General features: G+C 41.3%; 2 protein-coding genes across 4 annotated transcripts in view; one reads left to right on the top strand and one right to left on the bottom strand.

Moving 5' to 3' along the window:
- The window catches only part of wrap73 (WD repeat containing, antisense to TP73), a 29,890-nt gene that overhangs the window by 8,524 nt on the left and 7,666 nt on the right, over positions 1–13,700 (bottom strand). For 2 of the 3 annotated variants that reach the window (XM_035646470.2, XM_035646471.2), the window contains exons 5-13: positions 12,621–12,693; positions 11,718–11,821; positions 11,325–11,411; positions 10,340–10,474; positions 9,330–9,407; positions 9,144–9,246; positions 8,930–9,055; positions 8,566–8,757; positions 7,550–7,658 (exon numbers count right to left, since the gene is read on the bottom strand). In XM_035646470.2, coding sequence (XP_035502363.1) covers positions 7,550–7,658; positions 8,566–8,757; positions 8,930–9,055; positions 9,144–9,246; positions 9,330–9,407; positions 10,340–10,474; positions 11,325–11,411; positions 11,718–11,821; positions 12,621–12,693 — 1,007 coding nt within the window. Of the gene's footprint in view, positions 1–6,477; positions 7,659–8,565; positions 8,758–8,929; positions 9,056–9,143; positions 9,247–9,329; positions 9,408–10,339; positions 10,475–11,324; positions 11,412–11,717; positions 11,822–12,620; positions 12,694–13,700 lie in introns of those variants that run through there. The other variant, XM_035646473.2, reaches the window with a different exon arrangement.
- Positions 791–7,065, top strand: tprg1l (tumor protein p63 regulated 1-like). The gene is made up of 6 exons (XM_035646474.2): positions 791–2,436; positions 2,638–2,729; positions 2,858–2,908; positions 3,018–3,143; positions 4,231–4,384; positions 5,035–7,065. Exons 1-6 carry the CDS (start codon positions 2,209–2,211, stop codon positions 5,227–5,229), a joined length of 846 nt encoding a protein of 281 aa, XP_035502367.1. The 5' UTR covers positions 791–2,208; the 3' UTR covers positions 5,230–7,065.

A 13,700-nucleotide genomic window follows, 5' to 3' on the forward strand; every position in this document is an offset into this window, starting at 1 on the left:
CAATTTATCTGATGTCGGCCTCCTTTGTCCTCACTGACATTAACACGTCCTATGTAAAACAAAGAGGTACTTCATGAGGTCATAAGGACGAAGTGTAGAACTTCTCAGCTGAAATAGAGCAAAAGGACAGTGTTTACTGATATTTGGAATTAGCTTCTAGCTACATCTGATGCAATAAATGCTCTGTGCATTGTCCCTTATTACAATCTGCTCTACATGTGGTGTTCTCGGCTTCATTACTGCTCCAACCTAAACCCTATCATGAACACACCAAGCTGATCTTCAGCCATGTCGCCACAACTATGGCAAATGCCTGCAGCCCCAAGAGGTAGTCTCAATTCATTAAGGGCTCACTATGCCAAATCCAACTTTCAGTAAAAAGATAGGGCTTTGTATATCAGTACTGCCCCACCAACCTTAGCCTCACTATACCATAATGTGATGCAGCGGCAATGAGAAACAAGAGATATGCTTTAATTTAGGTGTAAAACTGCAATAATACACTTGCACATCAAATAGTGCTCAATAAGCAGAGGAACATCTCAAAGAGAAATGTGTTGACAATGGTTAAGATTCAAGGAAACACTCCTTTAAGGTTTAACCGTGAGTTCAGTCAGTGTGATTGTCGTGTATCTCATTGTGACTGAGTCAGCACTGAATGAACCAACAGCAACTACTGGGCTCCACCCTCTTAGTTTGTTATTCTGTTGGGAAAAGTCATCAGTGTCAATCGAGAAAAGAATGAGGTCGAACCTTAGACTGTATATAAAAATGGACGTAGACTCTAGTCTAGTCAACGCGGAAGTGCCTGAAACCTGTATTCTCTCAAATGACCAGCAGAGGGCGACTTGACAGGAGTCAGTTTCTATATAAATCTATGAGAAAAGGACTCTACTTCTCACTCGACATAAACGTGAGTAAACATTTTCCTGAGGAGTTTATGGTGACAATCTCAATTTCCATGTCTTCTTTATGACAACATGATGTTCATTTTCTCTCATTATGTCTTATTTAGAGGGTTAGGGCACCGTATGCATTAGTACATGAATACTGTGCAATTGACGGCTAGAACCATCCAGTGTGTGCAGGTCACGTGTAGGAGGAATGTTTTTGTGAAGGCCTGCCCGTGGCCCTAATCAAGAAGAATAGTTAACTGACTAATAATAATAATTAAGCTATAACTAAAATGACCTGGCTGCTGTCTGACAAGTTACCTTCACATCATGATCTCTCACGTGGACGGCGTGCCATCAAAGATAAGATAAGATGAACCTTTATTGATCCCCGTATCTGAAGTAAATATCATATAAAATAGAAATACTATGCCATAACAATAACAATATTACATACAGTAATGTGCAATATCAAATAGAATTTAAAATAAATAAAAGTTAGTTGGATGTGCAGTTGGGATTTGGACTGTAGATAGCAGTCGTGTTTAGTTGTCACTAATGTTTGATGAGCTCTGCAAGTGTTGGAAAAGACAAAGGAAAAAACATAATTTGCAAAACACGGGTCTTGTTGATGAGGTCTCAATCACTATATTTTATTTCTTTTCACCCTTTAGAAAATATATCGCTATGAAGGTGATGTTGGTGTATGGCGTTTTAAAATCCTGTTGCTTGTGAGTCTCTTTATAACTTGGTGCACCTGCACCTCTCGAGGTCTCTGCACGGCCCTGATCTTCTTGATAATATCAGCCTGTGTTTATATTAAAACATCTGTAAAAACCATTCCCTCTTCATGTGTCACTGCTTTGCAGACTTTAATTTAAATTTAAAGATTTAGAAAGTGGTTGTGCGTCAGCCCAACAATAATTCACAGTGGCAGTGTAGTCAGTAGCAACAGTGAAACACATTGAGGACGAGGGGTTCAAATGATAATCTCATACTAAGGCGTGTTACTCGGATACATTTCGGCAATCCAACGTCCAATTTCAGATTACCTTAAAATCATAGCGCTAATGGTTATTATATGATATTATTAAAAGAGGGTTCATCCAATCGGAGACGCGTACGTTTCTGGGTTAAAAAACGTGATGTCCCTTTAAGAGGAAGGGGGAAGACGAGAAGCAAGAGGGCTCCACTTCCTCGTAGTCCTCACAACCAAAACAGTATTCGTGCGCAATGGGCGAGTCCGCGTCCTCGGGTGGACATTTTCTGATCTGACGCGTGGCGCACATCGTCGGGACGCGCCTCTTCGCGCACCATGCTGCAGCTCAACGACGCCGTGGAGCCGGAGAGTCCGGGCGCCGCCGTCCTCCACCCGGCGGAGGCGGAGGACGGGGTCGAGGTTGCCTTCACGCCGCCGGAGGCCGGACGCAGCTTCGGCCGCGGAGCCTCCGTGGCCTGCTGCCCGCCGCTGCAGACGCTGACGCCCTTTCACGTGCACAACCCCACGGTGCAGGCGAAAGTGAAGGACTACTTCGTGTTTAGGGTAAGTTGCTCCTCGGGCCGACTGTATCCTTAGACCACATGCGCATGTCCGCTTCTCGAGGCGTGCGCGGCAAATACACACGAGCACCCAGTGGCCCCACAAGTGGAGCATTGCAGCTTACTGCTGGGAGCCACGGACAGGGCATCGCGGGGATGGGGATGCTGATGCTGATGCGTGACGGTTGTGTGATGCTGATCTCAGCCAGGTACCATCGAGCAGGCAGTGAGCGACATCAGGACCGTGGCACTCCCTTCTGAGGATGGAGAGGTGCTCAGCGTGTGGCTGCTGGCAGAGTGAGTGTCACCACACACCTCTCAATTTATCAGTTATTATTCTATACGCATTACTTCTGTTGGACCCGACAGCTCAGTAAATGTTCCAGTGATTAGGTTTTGTATTGTGCTTGATTGTCAATCAACAGAGTTGACCACTGGAACAACGACAAGGAGAGACTTGTGCTCATAACCGACAGGTAAGTCCAACAAGGCGCACTATATGCTTTGTTGAAGAAATGCACCGCACTGCATATGACATGTTGACAGACGTTGGCACAATCTGTCGTCCTCTGGTTGCGTGGGCAGGTCACTGCTGGTGTGCAAGTACGACTTCATCAACCTGTTGTGTCAGCAGGTCATCAGGATCTCCCTCAACGCTGTAGACACTATCTCAGTGGGAGAATTTGAGTTTCCACCCAAATCCATGAGCAAGTAAGCCAACGCATTTCAGTCTGTCAATAGCAAACTACCATCTACTCTAAGCGTATTCATGCCAGTGTTATGAACAGGACTCCACACCAGCCATGCAAGTGGCAATTGTCACTGAAATATTGCCGCTGTTGCTTTAAGCAGTCCATGTTCCGTATTGTTGGTAGTGTTACATATATATTGCCAATAAATAGGCAAAAGACTTGATTTCTTGTATCAATTTAGCTGTTATCAGGCATAATCTTCGGAAAATTTTGCCTGGACATTTTCTGGAGTTTGCCGTTCATATATGGCAGCATGAGATGGTCTGAGTCAGACGCGATCACATTAATAGGAAAATGTCTGGAACACACTTTGGCGTAGGGGTAGAGCACGCAGGAGGCAGGACGTGACCATACTTCTACTGCAGAAAGCAGTGTTTTTGTTTAAAGTTGTCAGTTTTGAGGAGATTTTCCTGCCGTATTCCCACATGGGCTCACTCTGACATTTTCTGGAAATTTTCCTTGGGAGCTGGCAGGGTAAGTTCCATAAAATGTCCAGAGCAACATTTGCATTCTCAGAGCCTCCCTGGAAACGTTCATGAAAACGTCCGCACATCAGTGCAGCAGCTTTTGAGAAACATTTAGAAACCCAACTTACAACACTTTGTGTTTTTCTTTACTGTTTATCGTTTTCTAAATGTTTCTAAAAAGTTGCTTTCAGACATGCACGGATGTGTGGACATTTTCCTGAACTTTTCTGGAGAGGCTGTGCGTGAGAATGCAAAATATATGCAAAAAAAAAAGAGCAATGTTGCTCCAAACATCGTCCAGAACTTTTCCTGCTAGCCCTCAAGTAAATCTCCGGAGAACATCCGAGAGAACCCATGTGAGAATTCAGTGAGAGAATCTCTAAGGAGTTGCCTCCTGCATGCTCTACCCAGACACCACGCGTCTGACAACCGGTCGGACAACCTCCTGCTACGTTCATCTTATGTGAAGGGTAAACTCCGGAGAATGTCCCAACGCAATTCTGTGGACATTTTTACATGAGTTCATGTCTGAAAACAGCTTTACACTGCTGTGTTTTCATTTTGTTTTGTTTTTTACAGGAGAGAAGGTTATGGGATTCGCGTACAGTGGGACAAACGTCCTCGGGCCTCATTCTTTAACCGCTGGAACCCCTGGTCCACAGACATGCCCTACGCCACCTTCACAGAGCACCCCATGGCCCATGCTGACGAGACGGTTGCCTCTCTGTGCCAGGTATAATCCCTGTAGCTTAAGAGGACTAAAAAATTATTTTGAGTAACTAATCTAATGGATTATTTGACATTTTGAAAACATCCGAGGATTCAAAGCGAGAAATGCAACATACTTTTTTTTGTGTTGACCTTATTTCACAAGACAAACAATGGTGACTACTGGTGCTGCACTTCATTCATGCACAGACGGCAGTAAACACAGCTCTAGCCCTCAGAGCCCAATTGAAAACAATGGACACATGCAGCCTTACAGATGGAATTGATGCCTTGAGAGAAGGCTGGTTATTCATAAAATCAGTGAAGTGATGATTTTCTTTATGAACAGTTACTTTCAAAGCTGTTTTCTTTTCTGCCTTATTGGCATGGCAACAAAGGCACCTGGGGCAGTTTTCTGGGGGTATGAATTCATTGTAAGCATTGCTACATGTAGTACACAGACCTGTTTTGGCTGTTAAGTCTCAATCACATCCATTATTCTACACTTCCAAGATACAAAGCATATCCAGGACGTGTTTCTTTCATTCTACACAGCTTAGTTTAATGTAGATATATTACAGATTTTATACAATGTAAAAAAAAAAGAAGAACATAATTGATTGGACCTTTGAAGGGCTGCTTTCATGTTGTTGTTTTTTCTTCTACTATGTCAAGTTGGACAACTTCAGGACCCAACTGGTGCAAGCAGTGAAGAAAGCCCATAAGGAGCATCCCATCCCTGGGCGGGCTAACGGTGTCCTGATCCTGGAGAGACCCCTGCTCATTGAGACCTATCTAGGCATTGTGTCCTTCATCAACAACGAGGCCAAGTTGGGCTACTCCATGACCCGTGGCAAGATTGGCTTCTAAAAGCCACGTTTTCTCTTAAGTACAACAAAGTTTATTCCATGTGTCTATGTTACACTGCACTCTCTGAGAGAAACCGTCGCTCCACTACAGTGTAACGCGCAACCAATCAGTGTGTGTGTGTTGAGCCCATGAGATTTCCACACCTCCTTAAGTTGGTGTCACAGACAAGAGGTCAGCCTAAATGATGCACAGCACTGCATGGACTGTCTACCCATTTGTTGTTACTGGTCCCAGTTCCTTTCTATCAAAGAGCTGCTTGCACATCTGCCATAACCGTGTGGATCCTCAGGAACGAAATCCATGTGACTAGATAAAGAGAAAGGACACGGCATTTGCATAAATGTATCACTTTGGTTCTTATTCTAGATTGAGCTTCATGTAGTCCCATGAGTAGCAACATCAGGGATGAAGTTTGCCTTTATTTAAAAAAAGAAAACAGCCACACTACCGTAACATATGTTCCATATTTGCCACATTAATGTGGTGTTGTGAAGGATTGTATTATTCTGATCATAAGGCTATAGTGTGGCTTCTCGGAATGGAATAGCAGCTAATTGATTGAGTTTAATGGTCTTGTCACATGATTATTGTAATAAACATTACTAATATGGAAACTGTTACAGGATCTGCACTGCTACACCGAAAAGCTCTGGGCTCAGCAGTGTTACTTGTGGAAAGATATGAGCTGAGGTACAATTTTCAGTATTAATGAAACATGTTCAGTGGAAATGGTGAATCACATGTTGTGACCTTCCCCTCTTAATGTGTTTAACAGTGTTTTGCTCTCCATGCTTACATTTGCCTAAATTATGTCTTTGCTAAGAGTAGCGAGTTGCTGTACCACTTGGAGAGCTGCATTAGCCATTATAGCTAAAATGGTCTTGTAAGTTACAAATGTTTTATGCAACACGAATGTGTAAACCACGGCTTTGTTGTTTGTAAGTTGCATTCAACAAGCTTCTCTTATGTTCTTAATACATCTGCTTTCAGCTGCACTTAACTCTGCAGCGAGAATAATGGATAGGTTACAAAATGAAATACATGCAAATTGAGCTTTCTATCAGTTTACTACCCACTGTATGTATCTTGTGATTTTTTCTTTGAGCCGCACCCTATAGTACATTCCTACCAAAGGAAACAGACCATAATTTCATGCTTAACAATTAATACTTGTGCGAAAAATGCCTTTTCTGGTCCTAACTTGTGCATGTTTCTTGCACGTTGAGTTTGCATGACTGATGTTTTTTAAAGGAATATCCATAACAAATGTGTAAATAATAATAAGGTTTTATTTATCTGCAGTTACTTTGATGCAGTTAACATATTAACGAATCCTGAAAATGCATATTTCCTTATTATTTATTATCAACATTTTATTATGGGATTAATTTATCGTTACAAACATGTGGAGTGTTACAGTTTGTCCATTTCGTTGCACAGTAGCCACAATGGATAATAATAAATACCCACGTTATTGACAGGTTCTCATCTATATTTGTTATAGGATCGCATTTACGTGTTTATTCTGCCGAGGAAAGGGATTTTGTTCTTTGTGCGTTTCTGAAGTGGGCCAGCAAACCAACAGGCGACTCCTTGAAGTCAAGTAATACGGTCCTAATATATTTAGTCCTGCCTGTTCATTTGTTTTCAGGATTCTTGCTGGCATTTCAGTTTGGTCAGTTGGCAACAACAAATAAATGATACCAGTAATGATGGAGTATTTGCAGATTTAAAATATTGCAACTCATGTCATAAAGAACTGCTTTCAAATTATGCATTGATAAAATGTGTTGTGTCTTTGTTCCAGCGAGGAGATTAAACACCATCAAAACACCAGCATTGGGGACTGTATGTGTAATGACGATTCATCAGTTTTAACTATTGTTTTCACAAAAGCAGCTACGTGAAATATTGTATTGCTTATGACAAAATTTATTCAAAATAGTTAGACTCACATGGTAATACACAAAATAGGTTAAACTAAAAGTATAGTGAAAGCTATAAAAATCTGTAAACATCTATCTTCTCACAGTGATTGGAATCAGTGCTTCAGTAGAAAATCATTTATTTAAAATTATATTTATCCAAAACATTTTCAACTCAACAAGAAAAGCAACGTCTCAGTAACCTGCACCGAGGGCCTCAAAAGCTTGGTGAGCAGCTACAGCTCAACACGTGAAAGGTTAGATTTAGAGGAGTGTTCCCACCAGTCTTTTGGTCACTTCATCGCTTTAACACATCCTCGACCAAGTGCTTGTGGCTTCATAAGCCTGATCTGTGATTTGGTTATCTTTGATACATGTATCTTTGTGTGTTTTACTTGTCTTCCTGTTCAGTGTCCATGTAGCACAAACACAGCTGCTCCTTTCCAAGCAGGATCAGAGAGTCTCCACTGCAGTGCCAGCTTAGTGACTGGACCTGGAAACCACCTGGCAGGAAGAGATAGCAGGGCAACTGTGATGATGTGTACACACCGACATATACATTTATTTATTTATTTTATATATTCTTTATTTGAATGAAATTTAAGGATTTCAAGTCCAATGAAATACCTTAAGGTCCAAGTGAGTTTTCCATGAATGAATCAAACATTTCAAATTAAGTTTAATAGAAATTAATTCCATATTCCTTGTTTTTAAAATCTGTGCCCGTATTTTGGTAATTTGCAGATTCATCATTTTTATTTTGTTTACTGGAATGTTCAAAATACCTATAATTTGCTGCAGCTCCTCTTTTCACCCTCAGCATCAAAAGCTCTGTTTTAATTCTTGCCCCCAAAAAAGCCTGGCCTGGTCTGATTGGTCAGCTGACCCGCTGTTTTCTGACTGTTCAACCGCTTGGAGTGTCAGATATTACACGCCCCTTACCAAGAGGTTTCCTGATCAGTCGTAAACATTGCTGCAGCCATGGGAACAACGGAGTTCGTTCCGCTGTACAAATTCCAGCCTGAGTTGGATACTGAAAGTCAAGATGAACCAATTGATGGAGCACAACCACGTTCTTATATAGTCCTGTATACACAGGGTGTCCATTAAAGAGAGAGAGTGGCTCGGATGAGTGATTGAATCAAAACCAATCTGAGGTTTTGGTCAAGGTATAATGTTAGATTGGAAAGGACTGAACTAAAAACAGCCAGCACTTCACCAGGATCAGTCTAATATCAAATGACACAATTTCAGGGTGTAACTGTGACCTCTTGCTGCCAACATGCAGAAGTTACCTTGTGCAAAAGGTCAGTAGAGTTCACTGGCCCTCTCCTACATCCAAGAACAATATAATGGAGCTGTGTATTCCAGCTGATTAACACTTTCAGTTCACAGTGACAGAGCATTTTACCTTCGGTGGGGACTTGCACTGAAACGCAGCCCGATGGCGACCAGAGATAGAGCTTGGTGTTGGCTGTACACAGAGCCAGCCGGGGGCGTCGGGGGTCCCACTGAAAGCAGCGCACGGATGATGTCTGCTCAAGCACAGCCACCAGGCTCATCCTCTGCATGTCCCAGACCCAGACAACCGTGGCCATATTGTCTACATACAGAAACACAGAGACAAGTTCAAAACCACTCTCCATCGATAGAGCTGTGAAGAGTTGTAGAACAAGTAAGTCTATGATAAAAAAAAGGGGGATGGTTTTAACAGGTGTAATACAATTTCTTTGGATACACCATGAAAGTAATACTGAACAGCTGTGAAGTCTTACCATTTTTAGTAGCTAGATAGCGACTGTCTGAGCTGAATGCCAAGCTAGAGACACCAATCTTGGGGTTGGCTCGGTCTGGGTCTGGTTTGACCACAGGAATCTGGACTGGCAGTGGGCAGATCTCATCTGGAGGAGGCAAAAACTAATTTTAGTTTGTCATTAGACATAATTGGTTTTCCCTCACCTTTTTTAATAATAGAAAACGCACACATACATTTGCTCTGGGTGTTAAAGAGAGTGGTGCCAATTGTGATGTTGTGTATCGATAGGTCGCCACTGCCAGAGGCTTGCCTTCTCTCCACTTCCTTATACACAACCTAGAAACACAACGAACAGTTAAATAATTGAGTTGCAATATCCCCAAGGCTCATTATGAAGGCTGGCTGAACAAGGTACTCACAGCTTTGGTACTGTTGATGGTTGCAGGGTGGTCAAACTGTGTGATTTTCTTCCATGTGATGTGATTGAGGATGCGCACCTGGCGTGAGGATATTAAAGTCTTGTCTTTACTTATATGATATTAATAACTTCACACATTTGTAGTCCAGATGAAATCATGTCTAAAACTTTAGGTTTAATGAATAAATCAATGTCTTCAGGGAGACATATTATACTTTTTCAGTTTTTCCACTTCCTCTAGTGTGTTATATTGTTTTTTTGTGTATGTAAAGGGTCTGCAAAGTTTAAGCCAAAACTCCGTGGTGAATGGAGCTCCTCTACCCGACATAAAACACTGGTCCTGAAGCTCCAGAAACGCCTTGTCAGTAGTCAGGCCAATGCTTCCGTAATATGGTGACATCCCCATTTTACAGAGGTCCATAAGGCTTGACTGGCGGCTAGTCTGACGCGCCCCCCAAAAAAAGCAGATAAAGCGAGAGTGTGGCCAATCACAATGGAGTGGTCGAGCTGGCCATTAAGAGTACACTGGGCTCCAGGGAGGGACCTTAAAGAGACAGGAGCTAAAACCAAGCATTTCAGTCAGATGCTGAAAAGAGGAGTTGCAGGAATGAACATTTTAAAGAAATGTGTTTACTGAACATTAGAGCACGTAAAGCTTTTCAAGTAATCAGCCAAATTAAAATTATGAACCTGAATATGAGCAATATGTCTAATATTTTTTAAGTGGGGAACGAACCAATTTTATTCACCAAAGTCTGTTTACAGGGCTTTACAGCACTACAGAACTTGATAATTTTTTTGGGCAAGATATGTTTGTGGTTTCAGAGGGAGCTGCGAGAGATGATGCATTTTAAAAACTGTGCACCATGAGTTCAACAATGTAGAAAAGTACAATGCTAAACCAGTGGAGGACTATTTTAGTCCAACAATGATACTTGTAACTTGTCTTGTGCTTGTCAAGCTATAATGTGATGTCGATGAGAAATCCTGAAGATATGAAGTTTTCCATACCTTTTCATCATAGCTGCCGATGGCCAAGAACTGGCTGCTTGGGCTCCAGGTCACCGATTTGACACCCAGAGACCACTCATAGGCACTGTACATCGACAGCAACCGGCCATCCAGAGAATACAGCAACACTTTATACTATGGAGGGAAGACACACATATATGAAACAACAGTACTTTTATTCTGTTTATGTCTGGCTCACCTAATTGCTGCCCTTTAACAATAAGGATGCTTCCCAATAACAAGTGATTCTTTCAAAACACAATAAGTGCATGTCAAAAGTCTATCAGTGCATTTTCAGATTATAGCTTCATAAGCAGCAATCAGAAACATTTCAGGGGGGTTACATGGGACACAGACAATAATTTATGCAGATTGGTGTATACAAATCAAGATGGTAGGATATACATGTCTTAATGATATTAATGATATATGTTGGGAATTGAGTCTAATAAATTTGTTTGATTCACATATAACACAAGGTTTTTGTTATAGGTAGCATTTACTGTAGGTGTTGGGATTAATCACAGCAGGAATTAAAAAATTACAAATGTGGTTTGACAGAAATCAAATGTGTGCTTACGCTTTGCAAATCTGTCTCATTGGTAAATTGAACAATGTCAGTCATGATAAGCAAAACCATTGGTTGCTAAGTAGCATTTGTTTTGCTGAGACCCTTTAAACTTGTATCATAAATTTGTCAGAATCTGGAATGCTGCATGTATTGAGCTTCACAACTTATTGTCCTTATCACACTGTTTGCTGTACGGCTGTAAGGTGAATTTCCTTTCTGGGCATCAATAAAGTCTAGTCTTATACCTATGCTTATGCCAGGACACTTAACTGGTGTACCTATTTACAATATATGATGTCAACAGATATTATACGAACCAAACAGGCTTCAAAAGTGACAAACAGTGGCCTTGTTATTTTAAATCTAAAACCTTACATGGTGATCTACTGAAGCAGAATGAATAAGTTGCCTCACCTCCAGACAGCTGTCCCACACTGCCAGCACACAGCCATTGGGAGACCACTCCAACCCTGCCAGGTCCTGCGTCTCAGTCTCAAAATGCTGTGACAGAGTTAAATTAATTATTGAGACTTTTATTTTAAAAACACGAAATTTTAAACACGGCGAATAGTTAAGAATTCTCAAACCATTGATCTCATCAACTTAAAATTCTTCATGTGACTATGATGATGAAAGTTTTCTTTCCATCACAAGTGAAAGTTTTACACCATATTGTGAATCATTCTGTGATGAGTTAAATCACTAAACTGTACGTCCTTTTCTGATCACCTAAATACATTTCTTTCCAATGTTGTAGTACATATAAATGGCCATGAAGTTTAAGTGAAATTCTCATGTCCTACTTACCCTGAGTAAATGCCAGTCGTCACACACAAAAACACTAACATAGTCTTTGCAGTCACGGCGTTCAGCCAAGGCCATATAGCAGCCATCTTGACTAAAATCTATACCTGTAAATAAAAGATGACGGGGGAAAGATGTCATTTTATAGAAAATTACCAGTTGTTGCAAATAATCACAAGTATGACAGTGACCATGACATTTCAACGGCCGAGTTGAAGTTGTTAAGTAAAATTAAAATCAACCTAGAAAGACATGCATTAGTTGGGTTACTTAAACAGGACACAGTAGTCGTGTAGTCCTTGTAAAGAAAGCATCAAGCAATCATGCCATTTTTAATATTCAGTTTTTCACCACTTTAATCAAGACTCATAGAAGTTGATTCCTCAGCAGCAGAAGCAAGGTATAAAATAAACATGCTGAATGTAATAATAAAAAAAATGTATTTAGTCAAAATACTATCTGTTGTCTAGAAGAAAAGGTGAACATCTAGTCTGATAAGTGTAAATGTGCATTTAAGACCTCGGAACCATCAGGTCTGTGGTATGCAACTATCATGGTCACATTATCTATATATTCGCTGTGAGAATACACGGGCCGCAGAAGGGGCACAGTATTGCATGTGGAAAATGGGGGGAGTCCCAGACAATCATTTTTCCCCTAGTTGCTGACAGGCCTGTTATGAAGAGCATGCCCCATTTACTGAGTAGAGGCACAGCTGTCAGCAGAGAGGACCATAGTTTGGCCACATAACCAGGGTCATGCCACAAGATAAAGAACGGCATGTGATTCATGGGGCATGCTGAGGCACCCATACCACTGGCCCTGTCCTCAGGTACTCCTGGTAGCACGGATATACTCATGAGCCACGAGGAAAATAAATTTAAAAAATAAAATTGTGATACTCACCCTTCTGACATGCTTTGGGATATTTGATGTAAGACACAGCTTTAGTGCACAGGGACCAGACGGTGACTCTCAGCTGTCAGGGCACCAGACAAAAAAGGGGGATTGTGGGGGGGCAGGGGAGTATCTTTAAGTTAAAGTATGAGAAGCAAGCGCAGCATAAACAGGCATAAGGGCATAAATATATCCAAGCACAAGCTCCTGCCTGAGAAATACAGGATTTGAAGACATTTGAGACAAATACAAATATCGACAACTGGGACTTAAAATTCTGCTATCATACTGGCCAATGTTAATTTGTTTAAACATAAGCATATAACACAAACAATTTAAATGTGGTTATTAGTATTGTTTGTTTATATTGTTTCTAAATTATGTAAAAATAAATCTTTTTTTCTTCTTCTTTGCACTGTATCCATTATAAGATAAAATCACACTGATGTAGCAGAAGGACCCATATTTTTGTCCAAGCACTACATCTTGGATAGAATTTGAGTTTTGAAGTAAACAGTGGTTTTACAAGCCAGCATGACCATTAGGACCAGATCCCTTGTCTACTGCCATCAGAGACTTTAGTTTATATGATATCTATTCGACAAAAAGTCTTCCCTTACAAGATCATAACTGAGGCTGTGATCTAATATATGCATACCCACCCAGCTTTTGACTATTATTAAGAGCTCAATCAACCAGACCGCTAGCCTGACGAGGACTCTAAGTGCTCCTCTACGCCCAAACACTTGTCCATCAGATGAGCAGATCCAGATTACAGTTCATATTATCATGGTCCATCATTCCCCTTTAATGTCTGTGGGCTGTGTCTTATGTCTTTGAAGTGGTCTTGGATAAATCTCGGTGAGGGACATGGGACACTGACATGGAGCTCATCCATCATAAGATGGATGGTGCTGTTGGACCCTGAGTGGAGCGTTGTCTATCAGTGTGCTTCACATGGGAAATGAGCACACATATTGAAGGGATGCAGTCACTGACAGGGATCAAAAGAGATTACACCAATCAAATTAGGGACTTGAGCACATATTGAATTAATGGATCCAAAGCCCTCTACACATTGCAGGGAAA

This window comes from Scophthalmus maximus, chromosome 3 (genome assembly GCF_022379125.1).
Source record: "Scophthalmus maximus strain ysfricsl-2021 chromosome 3, ASM2237912v1, whole genome shotgun sequence".
NCBI classification, from domain to species: Eukaryota; Metazoa; Chordata; class Actinopteri; order Pleuronectiformes; family Scophthalmidae; genus Scophthalmus; species Scophthalmus maximus.